Source organism: Hippocampus comes, unplaced genomic scaffold (genome assembly GCF_001891065.2).
Source record: "Hippocampus comes isolate QL1 unplaced genomic scaffold, H_comes_QL1_v1.1 scaffold86, whole genome shotgun sequence".
Classification (NCBI taxonomy): Eukaryota; Metazoa; Chordata; class Actinopteri; order Syngnathiformes; family Syngnathidae; genus Hippocampus; species Hippocampus comes.
The window spans coordinates 2844692-2862097 of record NW_017805882.1 but is presented as its reverse complement, the minus strand read 5'-3'; the positions used below and the strand labels follow the sequence as shown (position 1 = coordinate 2862097).

Genomic DNA, 17406 nt, shown 5'->3' with positions numbered 1-17406 from the left:
AATAAAACATATTTCGCATTCCGAAATAAATAAAACGGAAATAAGGCAAGTTCTTTCTGTGCGGCCCGGTACCAAATGCCCTGCGGACGGGTACCGGTCCGCGGCCCGGCGGTTGGGGACCCCTGATCTAGAGCACGGTAGGCACTAAGCACATCCATTGGTAGACTTCTATCCATGTATTAAGTCATAAGTGCAATATTCGGACTAAATTGTTTTTATTAGAATAATTTCACACAAAATGGGGGAAAAAATGTTTATCCTCTCCTTTAAAGTCTTAAGTGGAGCTGGGGCGATCTGCATGTTACAACTGGCCCATGACACACTTGAGCTTTGTCATGGATTTCAAGTACAATCACAAATCTCAGGATAAAGCAATGTTGCCATGATTTGAAGCTAGCCTCAACTGCCACAGAATCATGCATTTTGGTGTTTATTTCCAGTTTATGCACCATAGGTGTATGTATGAGATGTCTGAATGGGAGAATCTGCATAGATGAAAAGTGACACGTCCAGTCGCATAAAAGAGGACCTGCACACAAATGGGAGAACATGGCTCATAGTGCCTTGTAACTGACCTGGCTATCAGATACAGTCTGTGTCCTTATACTTGGCACCACTTCTAGCTTTGCGTTGTTGGGCAGGTTGGCAAACCTCCACTGCTGCGTCAGGTCGAGAACAGTCCTTTGAAACCTGCCCAAAAAAGGCCCAGTGGTGTCCATAAAATTGTATTTTAAAAGCATACCCATTAACTAACTGAAGATGAATTATGGGAAAGTCAAAAGTTCACTCGTCATGTGACCTAACTGTGAATGGGAAATATCAACATTAGATTTGTTGGCATCACCGTGAAAGATGATGCTGAAAGTTATATAGTGGACCGTCAGACCCTTGAGTAACAACTTCATGAAGGCTGCTTTACACATTTTACTCTTCTCGATGGTACACCAATATCACAACGTGTTAACTTGGATTCAGTGCAGAATGCCAACCCTCAATCAGCAATTTACGTAATTACTTACTTCAAACCGTGATTATCGGGATTGAATCCATGCTTCTTGCAGACCTCCTCCAACACCTGCACAAAAGACAACTAAAACTGAACTTACACAATATTATGCGATCAAAGCGTAGCAAAACAAAACCCAGGAACACACAATCTGAGCTGTCACTAGCTATAGCTACAGTTAGCCAAACTAGCTAAGGGCAACATTGTTAGTCCCAATACTGATAACAAACCGTCCCATAAAGGAATCGTGAAATGTTGTTTAAATGAATATTACCTGTAATAACGGTGTATTTGGGGACACTTTAACTGTCTGCCTTCTTCCATTCGGAGTTAGGACCGTCACGGATGTACCACTAGCTGCCATTGCGTTTTGTGACGTCACACAGTTTATTTGAACAACCTTTATTGATAGCAAAACACGTACTGGTCGGTCTCGAAAATAAATTATTATCGTAACTTATAAAGTGTGGCATGAAATGGAAATAAAAACAACATTAAAATATAATGCTCTATATTGTCTCAGAGGAGTTAATTTAAATGGGCAAGGATCTGGAATCATAAGTCTTTTGTTTTGCCCTTTTTTGTTTGTTGTTGATGATTCTTTCTAATTCAATCATTTGTGTGTCTTTTTTCCACTGCGCATGCTGTTTCGACTACACTGTTTTATACATTATGCATTGTTAATGTTAGGATTCAGTACATTGTTTGTCACTTACTGATCAGAGCCCTTAGACAATAGGCTCCTGCGTTCATGGAGCATTTAGTACAATTTTATTGTCCTGATAGACCATTTTCACTCAATGTCCTTCCCACTAGATTAGAAACTAAAGGTGCCACAGTAGAGCCAGATTGAGGAATGTACTTTCTTTTGAGTTTCCAATTAAAAAAAGAAAAAAAAAGTGAAAACACATTTTAGGCAACGACCCCAGCAAGACTTATTCTTTTTCGCCCTTTTTTTGTTCTTGTGTTTACTGTAAAATGTTGATTCCCATCCTGTATTCTATATGTATGCCTTTAAATGTAAGAGGACTGTTTCAGTCCTCTGAGTGAAAATTGCTGTATATAGAGAGAGAGAGAGAGAGAGAGAGAGAGAGAGAGAGAGAGAGAGAGAGAGAGAGAGATTGTATGAAGTGACTGAAGTCAGACAAATTCAGAATACTTGGGACACTGGTCAGGATGCTATCAAATACATTTCCATATCAATAATCGGTGCTGTTATCTATTTTATAGCAAAACAGTATGCTAACTTGAAAAAAAATGAATATGGGTAAAATGAGGTACCAGTACAAAGTATATGCTTGTACTGTATATACCTGTACATATCCACTTTGTTCTTCAGATCTACAGAATATACAGTGATTTTTCATGCAAATTATATTTTTAACAGCTATTGTGGTGGTACTACTTTTCCAGTATTTTGCTTTTGAAAAAGCAGAAAGTTATGCAAACTATTACAAATATTAGCTGCAGACAGTATGTTGTTGCATGTGTTTTCCAATTCTGTCACCCAATCTTGGACTCAGAACTTTCAGTGTGGCGTTATGTTCTCACGAATCTGGCAATTGTCCATGGGTGTGAATGTTTGTTTGGCCCCTGTTTTCCCTGTGATTGATTACAAGTACACGACAATGTGTATAAAATATAATTTAATTTGGATGCATATAACTAAAGAATTATAACTCTAAAAACATACAAATGACAAAAGATAATCCAGTTGCCTACATCACACACACTTGTAAAATTATACCATAACGTAAAAAAAGAGCACTGTATATTTTTCACACAAGAGCTAAAATAATAATAGTAAAAACAGTTCACAGTACATATGAAAGTGCACCTACAAGTTTTTTTTTCAAACAAATTAATAAATCAGTTACCTGATCACTTATACAGTCCATTACTTTGACTTACTAGCATGTGAGTTCAGGTATTTTACCTATCCTGAAAGCTTTGTTTCAATTTCCTTTTCCCCAGAGAGCCTGTCCTCATCAAATAAGCCGATGTTCAGTTTAACAAATGCTTTACACTTTTGAATTTTGGTCAGATTCCACTACCCTTGTCAAGTGATTTTTCCAGTTAAAAGGCCTTCAGGTTTGAAGGAAGCTTGCCTGCTTGATTACAGTAGTTGGTGTCTCAGTAGGCAGAACCCTAGAAAAAAAAATGTTTGAGATGAGCACGGCATACGTCCTTTTACAATGTACTGTCAATGTAATCTCTCAATGAAGTATCTTTTGGGCTGGATTTTACACCGCATGGTCCAACTGATAAAATTTTGATTGTTCTTATCCTGTGGCCCAATTCAGATATGGGAATGGGAAGAGCATGTTATCATCTCATATTGGAAAACGGTCTCGTTCAAATGTGTATATTAATCAGATATGAATTGGATATCCACCAATATGCTAGAAATATACATATGAATGGACTTAAAAAAAATAAAAATTAAAACTGATATAGGCACAACATTGGAACTGAGCTCTTTTAACTCCAGACTTCTGCACCTGGCTTGTGAGCCTCCGAGTGGGGGTTCGTCTCTGCTCATGGATGGACTGCAGGCGAGTGATGAGAAACTTCTTGTCTTCTCCTTCCTGAGTAGAGGAGAGATACACAGAAGGATGTTTGGAAATATAGTCCTAAAGAACATTTCGTAAGGTATTATATGCAACTAAAAAAACAACGCTCCCCTTTACAGTTTTTGAACATATGTAAAGAGGAGCGTTGTTTTTTTTTATTATTTGGGATACTGGTATGTACTGGTACATATTTATTAATAACCTATTTGTGTATTCAGATGACAACATGATTTTTAATAAGTGATAGAGAATACGGGGTAGGACGAGATACGTTTTTCTATTTCTTTCTACTCCCTTTGAGCATATAAACTGTATTGAACCAAGATATGGTTTGATTTTTGTTTTTATGTCCTTCATGTTTTTCATACGTTCACCAAAAGTTAACATACATTCTCGATCTGCTCTTGTAGTAGGCCGATGATCTTCCTTTGACCATCCACCACTTGACTGTGGAAATAGATGACGATCCTGATGGGAAGAACATATTGTGTCTCCAATCAAGAATAGCATTGCAGAACACACAAAACATATGACCGACCATCTATTGCAAATACAGTTCTGTTGTGTTTGGCTATCACAATAACATCTGTATACAGTGATACGATATTTTCAATGTTGAGTACGAACAAGAAGATGCCTGCTCCCACAAACAGGAAGAACGGGTTCTCCACCAGATAGGAGTGAGCCCTGGCCAGCATTGATAAATTGGGGTTTTCCTTTTCTAGATCCTCCACCCAACGCTTTCCAGCCTGAAACATTGTTTTGAGATCACGAAAGGGACCACATGACGAGGAGGGCTTGATACTGGAGAGAAAGACAACGCATATGATGTGAATGAGACAAGCGGTAAGGGTATTTTGGTCAAAGGCGGTCTCTGTTTGGACAGAGTGATGAACAAAGGCCTCATGTGAGTTATGTACAACGTGCATTTACCTCCACATGGTGTAGGTGACACACACAGAGGCCCCGAGGAAGGAGGGGAAGCAGAGTAGAGTGATGAAGATGGTGGTCATCTGGCTTACTCTGTATGGCCTACTGGGGGCCTGACAGTTCATCATCACACTGCTCTAGAGGGGGGGGAATTGCATACCGTATCCACATTTACTGTACATCCAAATATTACATGTAGTACGACATAAAACGACATTTATGAAAGAAATTATTAGACCACACTTGTTTCTTCAGATTCTTGTTCATTTTAAAATCTTGGTACAAACAAAAGGTATGTTTGTTTGGACAAATATAATGACAGCAAAATAGCTTCTAAGAGTTTTATTTAAGAGCTGATTTCTGGTCATCTTCCATAGTTTTCCTGAGCATAACTAAAATCATGTAAGTTCATCACATTAATCGCGATGGCATTGCACTGCCCAAAACCACGCTTTTAAGGCATTCCATGCTCTCCTTTCTGTCTGTTAGTAAGATGATACACCTGTACTGGTACTAGGCATTAAAACAAACAAGAAATCGAAGAAAACAAGGTGGTCTAATATTTGTTTTCCCCCATGACTGTATACTCAAACAGCAACAGTTAAAAGAATACCAACAATGTCAATCAGGTTTCTCCCTTTTTGGACAAGCTATATTGTTTCATTTGAAGTACGTATATGCATCTATTTACATGGTTTCTATTAAGGACAACATACCTTTTTAATGTAAAAAAGCAGCAGAAGTTTCAGTATCTGCACCGCAGGCAGCAGAGGAGTGAAGAGAACACCAAGCCTAAACAACACATGTTCCATGTAGTAATCAGGCAGTCAGTCAACAGCGAGGTTGATATAGTGTACATCAGAGGCAAAGGAGCTCATACTGTACCAGGCCAGTGTTTGCCCATAGATGAGATCGAGGACATTCTTGGCAATATCAAACACTGGTTTCCTGTTCTTCTTCAGCACCTTCTCTGAAAACAACCTGCAGAGGAAAATTGCGGAAGTGACATGAGAAAGGGAACACTTGATAAAATGTTATATCGATTTGGTGCTTTTCATGATTTATTTGAATTATTCTTTTTCTTGGGTAGAGTGATAATGCACGAGCTAATATACAACTGAAATCATTACAAAAAAAAAACATTTGCCCCACAGAGTCATCTCATTCAGAAAGACTCAAAAATATACATGCACCACTTGGACCACTCTTTATGGTTCATTTAAATTGGTTGGTGAAGACTTTGAAACATGCTCCACAAAAATGGTCAATAGAGTTGAGGTCAAGAGGTTTGGGAAGGCCATTCCAGAAGCTTCACGTTGGCCTGATTTTTTTTTTTTTCATCACTCATTCATTTATTTTATGGCATCCATGTCCATGAGCGTAAGTGAACTTCTGAAGACAATTCTAACTACCGGTAGTTAAGATTTGTCTAGAATGGCACCCAGTAGAGGGCAGACATGCGCCAAAGCCAAACTAATCCGAAACTTGTATATCTGAAAAGCACAACGTGCATGATGTTACACAAGTTTGCAACAAGCGAAGACACAATAATGAAAACACAATCTCTTGCCACACATTTTTGCTCTCATCAACCGATAAGCAGTGACCAAAAGACCTAACTGAGAATGACCCACCTCCAAAGGAACTCTCCAAACAAGATGTCGAGAAGAGTAAAAATGAAATCCATTAACAGGAAGCGATAAAGTTCTTGACCAACAAAACTCTCCCAGCACTGCGGATCAAAGAACGCATCAAACATCACAGAAAACAAACCAACACAATTGACACACTCCTAAATTATTCCTTGTGATCATAATGAGCTATGATACCTTGAGGCCAATACTGTTTGGATCAGCAGCCACTCGACCGAGCCAATGGTAGCAAAGTACTCCAAGCACACTCACTTTTAACATCAAGTTTCTAGAAAACGACATGCAGGTCGGAACTACATCTTATTACTCGGTTGCATTTTGAACAGTCTGACAGTATTTCAGCACATACAATTTCTCCGGAGACTGTACCTGCCAATGGCAACGTATGTGCGGAGGGAAGGTGACTCATAGTCCTCCATCCAGGCAGCCAGGTTGAACATAATAGGCAGCAGCAAGTTGATACAGGACACTACCACGGGGAGAGCCAGGAGGCTGGCCTCATTCAGCAAGGGGTCCTTGGTCACACTGCGAGAACTTTGCTGGAGGTTCTAGGGAGAGACATGGAGTGCAAAACAGACCGTGCTGACATTACATCACCAGCATGACATGAAGTGTAAAACAATAGAATGAAATCCAACAAGAGCACGACAGTGGCATAGCTGGGCTGTATTCCACATGCGTCACAGGGGCCCGACATTGCACATACAAATAAGAGGACAGCAAAGAGACAAAAAAAAGTAAGGAATAAGTAAGCCAGGAATAGACCGTGACAGTGATTAGAATTGCAATAGCTGCTTCCCACCCTTTCCAAACAGGAACATTTAATAAATAAATGACATGCAATAAAACTTGGCTCCAATAAACAACTCAAGGTGCCATTACACCACCAGGCATAGAAATCGAAAAATAACTTCAGTAGACATTAGTTGACATCAAAGTCCAGCTGCATGAAAGCAAAAACGGCTATTAAAAAAAAAAAAAAAAAATAGATGAGTTCAGAACTTTGCATTTCTGCTACAATTTGACCGAGCCTAGAACGTTGCTTTTCTTTTCTTCATCCTAGTAAATGTCTCGACAACATTGTTCAAGTTAGCCCTCTCAGCAAGGTCGCTCTCAAACGACAAAAAAATAAAATAAATTAAAAAATAATAATAATAATATTTATTTATTTGTTTGTTTGTTTTTAAAGAGAGAGAGCAGAGCGCCCCTGGGTTTACAGAACCTACCAACCCTGCGTCATCTCCACTACTGGAGCACAATATCTATCTATTTTTCTGTGTAAATAAGTGGCCAAACTGCGAGACTGTACATTCAATAACAATTTCACAGAGGTTTCAATGTAATAAAAATATTACTACCGCGCTATACCTGGTGCATGTGTTCAGAGAAGAAGTAGATGGAGAGCACACAAGCGGTGGTGCTCGCTACACATATAGTCCACGCCAGACAGTGGACCGCCACTCGCCACAGCTTCTGGTACAGTGTTTTTGTGGAGTGTTTATGATTCACCTCTGCTAGCAGCTCCTGCAAGTTGTGGATTGAGAGAGATGACCTGAGAAAATGTTTTGCATCACATTTCTCTATGCTTATTATGGCCCCATTTCCACCAAGTAGCTCAAGCTCATTTCTGTATTTCTATATATCAGTTGCAAAGGGGACCAAACTGACAGACCTGCACCATATTATTGCAGTTTTATGTCACCATAAAAGTTTGCCAAAGAGCCTTGAAAAAGTAAATGGAGACAATTGCAGTCTGTTGGTTGCAGCGTACGTAGCAGCATTAATGAAAAAGAAAGAACATAAAATGTTCCTTGAGCAAAAACATAATATTTATCCCCACATTCAGAAGAAAGAACAAGAAATGTTCCGGTTATTTGTTGAATTAATTGGCTTAGTCCATAGTGGGAAAGCTGAACTCAACTCTAATGCATGGTGGAAACACGGTTAAATTAAATGCGTCAAGTTATTTTTCCTTGTACCTTGAGCTGGGTGCAGATATTCTCAGACATGAGTTTAACGGAAGATTTCTTGATGACCTTGAAGTCCCAGGAGCAGAAGGCTTTCATGGCCAGGATGCTATGAGATTTGTCAATTCGGAAGCTTCGACCAAATGACTTTGACATGCTGGTGGGAGGTAACGTGAAACTATGCATCAGAAAAGGTACATGTATATCATTCGGTAAAGAGATAAGTGTTCTCAAAATGTGAGTTTAAAGTGCACATTTCTCTACAAAGAATGCATACCTGTAAACAAGGATGATACATGTGACAAAGAAAGCCATGCCTATAGTGAAGAAATAGGCAAGTGGCATCTTGTAAGGCAGATGCTTCAACGTGCAGTCCGAACTGGTTCCAATGGAGACGGATGCATATTGCCCTCCATTTTCATTTCTGCAGTTCATACGCAGTGTGTAGTTACAGTAGTACCCGTAGTACATCACTGTGTCCGAGAAATATCCCTGAAACATGACCAGATGGACGCTTGCTAGCTTTCTGAAAATATTACAGGCAAATGAAATTAATCTGCTTAAAAACTAAGCATGAATGTTATCTAGACTTGATGCCAACAATATGCTTTAATGAGGCAAGGCAACAAAATGTGACAAGAATGGCACAAAAACATGGATACTGTAAAATTCATTCATTCATTCATTTTCCGATCCGCTTTATCCTCACAAGGGTCGCGGGGGGTGCTGGAGCCTATCCCAGCCGTCTTCGGGCAGTAGGCGGGGGACACCCTGAACCGGTTGTCAGCCAATCGCAGGGCACACAGAGAGACGAACAACCATCCACGCTCACACTCACACTTGGGGACAATTTTGAGTGTCCAATCAGCCTGCCATGCATGTTTTTGGAATGTGGAAGGAGTACCTGGAGAAAACCCACGGAGGCCCGGGGAGAACATGCAAACTCCACACAGGGAGGCCGGAGCGGGGATACTGTATAATGCTCGTCTTAATTTAGTTGTTTGGCCCGTCACTATAACTCGCTGGCATAGCTAAATGAACAATGATACCTTACTGATAGTAAATAACACCATTTTCAGATGGGTTTCGTAAAAGTAGATAATTTCCGATAGCACACCTGATGATCACTCACGGCACAATCATTTTGGGAACCACTGTGACATTGCCATTCTAAGAAGACCTAGTGGCATTTGTTATATGTAGAACATCATGAAAACCCAACTTACTGCTCCGGTAAAAAGCTCCAGTCCAGTGAAAGAGTGTCTGCCCTCGGACAGAGCTGGAGGGTGCACTGCCTGAGGAAGCACTACGAACAAACCGATCAGTAGAAAGAGGAAGAGGTTGAAGAAGAGTAGAGTCTTGAGAAACAGGAAGTAGGACAGGACCCCGCTGCCAAAACGACCGCTCACTCGCTTGAGTGCAACTTGCCACAGCTGGAGGGAGTGCACGAAAGACAGCCAACTGTACCAACTCTGTCTTGCGGCCTGAGAGTAGAAAGTGAAAGTGAACAAACAATGTTTTGTAAACGCCACTTACACCGATCGCAGCAGTGTTCATCCTCGAAAAATGTCCAGATATGTAATCCGTTTTAACCGCTGTCAGTAAATGTTTGAGTGATTAAAATGTTTTCAGAATGGACATTGAATTATAGACTGAAGGGGAATGTTCTGATGGTTTCTTAGGCATCGATACCTTTCCTATCTTTAACTTGTCCTGTGATGATGATGATGTGGTCATTGACAAATGTGATTCGTATATCAAACGTATGAATACGGTTTCCTGTTAGAATTTAAAAAGATACCCTCATGAGGCTTATTTATAAAAGGGCTCATTGTGGATAACAAACAAGTTTCAGAAGTAAATGACGCAAAAACAGGTGAGGAATTGTTGGCGGAAAAGGGACACTGGAGGTCAGAGTAACTCACAATGATGACATAATATTTGAGTCGGCTGCAGCAGGGGATCTGATTGCCAGACAGAGTGCGTCTCTCCTTTTGCGAAGCTAACCTTCTGCACACAAGCGCAGAGGCAATATTCAGTGGACGGTAGAAGCTATCCATACAAAATAACATGATGAAACAATACGATACCTGAGTTCACTCTTTTCTGCTACACTGAGAGGCATAGCCCGGAGCATCCTGACTCTGTCGCTTACGGAGAGGTTCTGCAAGTTATTCACCAGACGATCCCTTTTATTTACTAGAACACAAAGAGATTGTATAAAAAGAAATAAATTAATCCATTTTAAAAAGAGAAACATACATGAGAGTCAGCAGACAATAGCCATAAAATAGGTACAGAACACTCACAATCGAATGGCAACCAACCTGAGAGTCATTTTAAAATCTTCGCTTGCAATGATAATTCTACTTTATGATAGGTCATTTCTTCTGGTATGTCCACCCAGTGCAAATGTGCAGGGCAACATTAAGTACAAGCTTTCGATACACTAGGGTGCAGTGCAGTTCTAACGAACACTATTGCAAGTATCATCATAGGGTTTCATTAAAACTTGTCCAACAGTCATTTTCAACACATTTATATCTTTTTTTTTTAATTCATTAGCCTCCCTGTTTTAACAGTAGGGCATTATTCTCACCATCTGCGTCTGTACTGTCTGTCTCGATGCCGTAACCTCGTATGGTCGGTCTAGCCGAGCGTGAGAAGTCTTGGATTGAGGGCCTGCTCTGCTTGCGCCTCCGAAGCTGCATGGTCCTGTTGTAGTACTGAGAGATGATGGCTCCCCTGCTGCGGCCTGAAAGAAACATTTTGGAACGCGGTTATCACGACGGTATTTAAAAGTCAATCTCCTACATGCACCACAACATGAAAAGGTCAATGATGAGAGCTGTACTCTGGGAAAAAAGGTTTCAGTATTCATGTATGCATATATGTGAAGTCCTAGTAAAGTATACATTTTGTGTCACTATTTCCATTTTAGCAATTCTGAATACAACAAATTCTTTACAGGACTGCAGAGCCACGAGACAAGAAAAACTGAAATGTTTTCAATGATGGGTTACTAATGTTAAAACTCAAGCCAGAGGATATAATATTTAAGAGGAATTTAAAATAATTCAAGGTTCTGCCACAAACTGTACATGGTGAAACACCCGACCTGCCAAAGATGCTGACAGGGACATGGCAGACACTTTGGTTCCCCATGAAACTCCGCTCAGCTGAAGTCAGGTTGAGTGTGTGGTACAACACATCAGCTCACAATGGTAGGACAGCACCAATACGTACATATGGCCGGATTTACAAACAACCCACAAGGCCTCCTGCTCCTCCTTATCACAATAATCGTGGTCGTCGTTAGACACAGCGATGACATTTTACGCCTACATTTCAGATGCTGCATCTACAGAAGCAAAATTAGCCAATGTCTCTGGTTTAATGAATTACACATGCAAATGTGTCTTTTTACATCTACTCTTCCCAGTATCTTGCAGTTTGGACGCACCGCGCAAAACCGCACACCTGGGAGCACCCTGTTAGTCGATCAGCTTTTATATCTAGTTATGAGGGCAATTAAAATCGTGCCGGTTTTTGCATGCGCAAACCTTGAGTAAATAATGCTCATAGTGCTCAATCACTGATAAGCAAATATTCAACCGTGTTGTGCAAAAGGGATCATCTGCCAAAATGTCAACATGCAATGACGTGCTGTACGAGATGGCCAAAATGTGTTCTATTTCTCTACAGCATTGATAGGACCAACCGATGGTGCGGCTGGGCATGGAGGACAAGATCTTCAAGGTGTCTGAAGACCAACGTTCACCAGTGAAAGGGTCAGGTTCTCTTTCATCATGCTGCATTCCCAACAGTCTCCGCTCACTGCGCTCTGATCCAGGGCTGGACAGCTGGGCCACACAGTCTAAGGAATTCAAACAAAAATACAAAGTCCAAGCCAGTGTAGTATGTATTGAGAAGACCGCAGACACAAGCCATGGTCATACTGTAAACAAAATAACATTCCCTTGACTCACATCTTTTGGAGGGCATAAAAAGCCTTGTAGACACATGAACTTATTAAAAAAAAAATAATGAAAAAAATACACACCTACTAGTCACAACATGCTGAGCGCAACAACGTAATGAGAGCCAATACAAGAGTCATAGCGATAATTCTGCCTCTACGAAAGACGATATTGTTCCGTTGTGATTGGCACTACAAATTTAATTCCGAAATTATTTGTAGTTCCAATTTCTGGTGGTGCAATCTACAACCACATCGCTTCATTTCGACGGTTGTTCCTAACAATTGGACTCCCATGTAACTTTATACTTGAGCTGAAGAAAACTTTCAACATAGCTCTCATGATAAAAAAGTGCAGTTGTACACAGGTGCAAGTGACAACCACAACAATAAACATCGAGCCATTATCTGACCCGCTTATACCCGTGAGGGTCGTGGGCGTGCTGGAGCCTATCCGAGCTGTATTCGGGCAGTAGGAGGGAGACACCCTGAACTGGTTGCCAGCCAATCCCAGGGCGCGCGTAGACGACCAATCATTCGTGCTCAAATTCACACCGAGGGAAAATTTAAAGCATTCCAACCTGCCATTCATGTTTTTGGAATGTGGGAAGAAATCTGAGTATGGAAATGGTACTTGTGAGAAATATGATGTTGGAGTAGTCTTGAACAAACTCTCAATGTTGAAAGAATTTGGGCAAGTTGTAGATGGAATGGAGTTGTGCTGCTTGCTCTACGTACCTCGGCTCTCCTCATCCAGTTCTTTCTGTAGTTGCTGTAGTTCAAAGGCTTCGCCCAGGCCTCCGTTGTGAATCTGCTCTGCTATTAGCTGGTGGAATGAGTCATGAACACCTTCCTCATCTGCTGGGCTCCTGACACCACGTACAGATACAAGAAAATACACAAAGACGGTAAACAGCAGTCTCAGCACAAACATACAAGGGCGAATTAAGTCCCATTTCAGTACAAAAACCGCACTAAGAGAAGTTGAGGACTTAGAAAACATGACATATCTTGGTCACCAGTACTCCCAGTGGAACAACTGTAAACCGATGCTCTGTGTTATCGAGCAATAAAACCACAGATAAAATTATAAATAATAAAAGCGATGAGTTTAAACTGTATATGCAGTTATAAATAGGTGGGTTTTGAGATGAGTTTTGAATATAGGAAGAGAGTCAATGTTTGATGTGCGGTAGGTCAAAGTTGACAACTCCGCTTGCATGAAACAAAAACCGCAGAAGCAGTTCACATCTGTGCTGTTAGGGCACAGTCACAGAGACATATGAAAATTCTGTGTGTACCTGGAGATAACAACAATGACCCCCCCCTCCCCCGCCAAGTGCATTTTGGTCAATTCATTTTCTTTCTCCTCTAAATGTGATCTATCTTTCTTTCATTCCAAAGCAGAAACGTGTCAGGGTGAAGTGAAACTGTCAAAGTCTGCCTACATAGTCGTGCGACAGTAATTAGACGGGAGCTCTGTGCTCATGAGACATAGGAAAAATAAGGTCGCAAGACTGGGGGAAACTCGTGAACAAATTGAAGTCTCTTTCTAGAAGTAGGGAGTGTTCAGACAAGCAAATAAAACCTCAGGATTATGATCTACCCTTGTACAAACAGACACGATATCCAAGAGCAAAACAGTCCGATCACCTGTGTTCCTTAATCTCCACCCACTGGCTGTGCTGAGCAAAGGCAGGTGAGCTTGAAACAAGTCAAACGGAAAAGTACAAGACGACACTGTGTGAGCATAAAAAGAAACATTGCCACACTCACTCCAGTCCAGCTTCCATGAGTGGGTGGCCCAGGTCGCAGTCAACATTCCGAGCCATTCTTCTCTCCCGCTGACTGTGTTTGTGTTGACTCCTTGCTGCGAGGTTCACACCTTTGCCAGATCATAAATGCACTCCACCTCCATCATGGCGCCAATACCTGTTGAAAGGGGAGGAGATATCACAGAGGAGGCAGGACTATGAGAACATGACGAGAACATGACAGGAAAAGGAAGGAACAGCATCATACTACTTTGGAATGTGGACACACGAGTCGAGACTTGCCCGGTGCACTCATTCGGTTCCATGTTGCAATGAGACCTCAAGATCTATTTAGTTTATGATCACTGAGATTTTGTTCAAGTATGTTTCCTCGTAAAGGAAAAATGTAAGATTAGAGCCACATAGGTGAGTTATAAAACCCCTTATTAGGACTCTTCCAAAAATGTACGCATCCATGGTTCTGGGTCTTCAACATCAATCAACACTGGCCTTGCCGTGAGAGGTTAGGCCACTGTGGCTCAGTCACTAAAGCTCCTTTGTCGCACTGCATGTGATGGGGACTGAGTCAGATGCCACCGTCTCCCTTGTAACATGAATATTCATGAATGAAATCAGAATGATGCATTGTCAGAATTGTGTGCGCGTGTGTTTGTGCATGTGCGAGTGCCGATATATGAGCTCATGGCGGAAATGAATTCACAATATCAAGGGATTAAAGAGCATTATTGTCACATCTATTAAGTTATCCATTCTTATCCATTCAATTGTAAATCCATTTGCTTTGTAACCACCAACATATGTGAGACATTTCCACGAGGAGTGTCATATATTTTTTCACACACACACACACACACACACACACACACACACACACACACACACAATAAACACCTCTTCCGAAGAATCCATCTTTTTTTCCTCACCGACTGTCCTTCAAAATGGAATAAAAACATTCTAAAAACTGCTGAATGGGGAGGCGGTTGCTAGGAATAGCCTCTGTCATATCAAAACGACGGCCCTGTTGAAATGAAGAATTCCAGCCTAGGGGGCCGACAGAAGCTACGCCCACAAGCGTTATCATAAATGAAATCAGCTGAGAAGGTTAAAATAAGTTTTTCTTTGTCATTTTTTCCGCAAGCTACTACTTGGGTGTTTCCGATAGCTTACATTATGTAAGATTTTGCCCTCATTAAAGTCAAAAAACTTCTCCCTACCCCTTTGAACATATAACTGTGATGATGTTTGTATTACTTATTTTTATTTTCCTTTCATAATTTTTGTTTGCATTTTGTCATCTGTTATTGTATGTTTTATATATGTTCAATAAACAAACAAACAAAAAGTCAGTGACAAATGAGTGATAGGGGAAGTTGGTGTGTTTGTGCTCATTACACTTCTGTTCTGGGTTTAACTGTGTCAATAAAAATATAACCTCAAGACCAAGTACGGATATGACCTTGGGCTTTACAAACACGAATCAAATACCCTTACATTCGGGCTCGCACATGCCTGTCAGAACCAAGAAACACCGCAATATCAACCCCACCTATTCTTCTGTATGTTCCTCTATTGTTGTATTGTCCCAACTCATTTGTGTAGGAGGTTGTACAAGGACCTGGGCATGGATATCACTCCACGCTTTGACATTGTGTCTGTTATCTCAGTTAACAGATAATAAACATTCTTTAAAATATTTAAGGTATCCTCTTTGTTAGAGTAAGTATCTTTCCCCATCGCAATACCTTTGTACCTTAGTATTTTCTGGAGGGTTATATTTCAAAACTAGTGCAGATTGAATCATCAGCAGCAGTACCATCATCATGTGCCCTCTCAAACGGGATGTTGTCAAGCGATCTCTCTGCATACTAGACTGCAATTCAGCAAGAACTGAAGGCTTAATTCATTTCTTCTAATTCCTTGTCTAACAGTTACTTCCACTCATAAAGGTTTTATGAAGGTAACAGTTTGACCCTGCATTGTATTGTATTTGACTGTGTTGATGCTGTCTTCTTGACTGGTGGGAAAAAGGCGAAATGTCAACGTATGCATTTTGTTCTCATGCACCAGGACAGCAAGGACAGAATACTGTGGGAGTGACGTAGCCACTTGGGGGAGGAGGTTGCACCACTGACAAAACAAATAGTCTGGACAACTCAAATTGACAATTAACATAGATGGCCAGATTGTTCAACTGGCCTTGAATTACAACAGGAAAAAGGAGTGGTGTCACATCTTTCATCGTAAAGAAATGCTTAACTTGCTGAATGAGATGTCAGATTCCCAGAGGGCCAAATAAAAAGCGCAAAGGAATTTGTTCAAAGAGCAACAACAAAACACAGCACCATAACTGAACTTGATTGTCTGCTTATTTTGCCAAAGATGTGCATGTGTTTACATTCAGAATGCAAATGAGGGAGAACATATGGGGAAGATAGAAAAGGGGAGTCTGCAACAAATTCAGTCCATATGGCAAGTGCCCGCATTCTTCAAGACCAAAGGGGACAAAATTACAGAGTAAATCCTGCCTTCATCGGCCCTGAAAATCCCCGTTGCGGGTTTAAGCACAATGCATCTATCTAAGAACGTAAGAAAGTATCCATGGAACTTTAAAACAACAAACCATCCTGCCATTGTTCAGCACAAGAGACAAACTCATTCGCCTGGCTCGGTGTTGTTTCAAATGACTGCATTTTTTCTGCAGACCAAGCTTACTTTTCTGGGTGACGAGATTTAAAAAAAATATATTGCGACAATATATCAGCTGTAAATTTGGAAAGTTGCTCGTTCGTTCGGTAGCTACTTCGTCAAGTAATTAGTGATATTAAGTTGTCAAAACTTTCGATATGGCGACGTATCTAAATTTTATTAATGTGACTGATTGAGATGGAGTATAAAATCAAATCCAAAGAAGTCCGTATTCACTCACCAGTTTTGAAACTTAGCAAACTCCTGAGTCTCAGTTTACGAGTAATAGTCAAACCAGTGAGCACCCCAGTCTAACCACCGATTCATACGGGAAAAACCATTATGTTTAAATGGGTGAGCATTGTACAAAAAACAAACGTGCAATGCTGTGTTCAACTTCAAAACCTCATATATCCTACTCACAACCATTTTCACTGCAGCCAACTCTAGAGTTATATCCTGTATTTAGCGACATGACACTTTGATTGATAAACAAGTAACTGTAGGTTTCTCCCAAACATTTCTCGCAGTGGTTGCGCCTGATTCGCAGCAGTCGCTCTACCGGTGTTTGGAAAGACAACATGTAAAACTGCAACAATTAATTAGCACTTCAATACAGTATACGCTATGGAATGTATAGTGCCCGTCTGACCACTCTCTCAAGAATATTCTGATTCAGCGGTTGTAGTAAATGTCGATTTTAACATAGATATACAGTACTTGATATCAATGTATTTTGCTGCCAACTGTATAATGCAACAGGGGTCACCAACATGGTGCATGTGGGCACTATGGAGCCCCCGAGGACCATATGAATAGCCCGTGCACGGACCTGCTCT

General features: G+C 40.7%; 2 protein-coding genes across 2 annotated transcripts in view; both read right to left on the bottom strand.

The window, feature by feature from the left end:
• The window catches only part of aspscr1 (ASPSCR1 tether for SLC2A4, UBX domain containing), a 12710-nt gene extending 11299 nt beyond the window's left edge, over positions 1-1411 (bottom strand). Inside the window, exons 1-3 of the mRNA XM_019889105.1 lie at positions 1281-1411; positions 1020-1075; positions 576-690 (exon numbers count right to left, since the gene is read on the bottom strand). Coding sequence (XP_019744664.1) covers positions 576-690; positions 1020-1075; positions 1281-1370 — 261 coding nt within the window. The 5' untranslated portion in view covers positions 1371-1411. The remainder of the gene's footprint in view (positions 1-575; positions 691-1019; positions 1076-1280) is intronic.
• Positions 1412-2635: 1224 nt separating this feature from the next.
• tmc6b (transmembrane channel-like 6b) lies at positions 2636-16903 on the bottom strand. The gene is made up of 21 exons (XM_019889104.1): positions 16809-16903; positions 13884-14039; positions 12846-12976; positions 11850-12005; positions 10728-10883; positions 10219-10327; positions 10054-10138; positions 9355-9612; positions 8406-8620; positions 8141-8285; positions 7530-7685; positions 6531-6709; positions 6339-6429; positions 6144-6241; positions 5395-5490; positions 5226-5301; positions 4513-4646; positions 4207-4383; positions 3969-4047; positions 3508-3594; positions 2636-3154 (listed from the first exon to the last, which is right to left on the bottom strand). Exons 2-21 carry the CDS (start codon positions 13937-13939, stop codon positions 3140-3142), a joined length of 2499 nt encoding a protein of 832 aa, XP_019744663.1. The 5' UTR covers positions 13940-14039; positions 16809-16903; the 3' UTR covers positions 2636-3139.
• Between the last annotated feature and the right edge of the window lie 503 nt (positions 16904-17406).

Coding starts and splice junctions, on each gene's coding strand:
- tmc6b (XM_019889104.1), bottom strand. CDS start 13,939: ATGGCTCGGAATGTTGACTGCGACCTGGGCCACCCACTCATGGAAGCT. Junction 12,977..13,883: donor CTCATGGAAGCTGGACTGGA/GTGAGTGTGGCA, acceptor ACGTGGTGTCAG/GAGCCCAGCAGATGAGGAAG. Junction 5,302..5,394: donor TATGGGCAAACACTGGCCTG/GTACAGTATGAG, acceptor TGTGTTGTTTAG/GCTTGGTGTTCTCTTCACTC.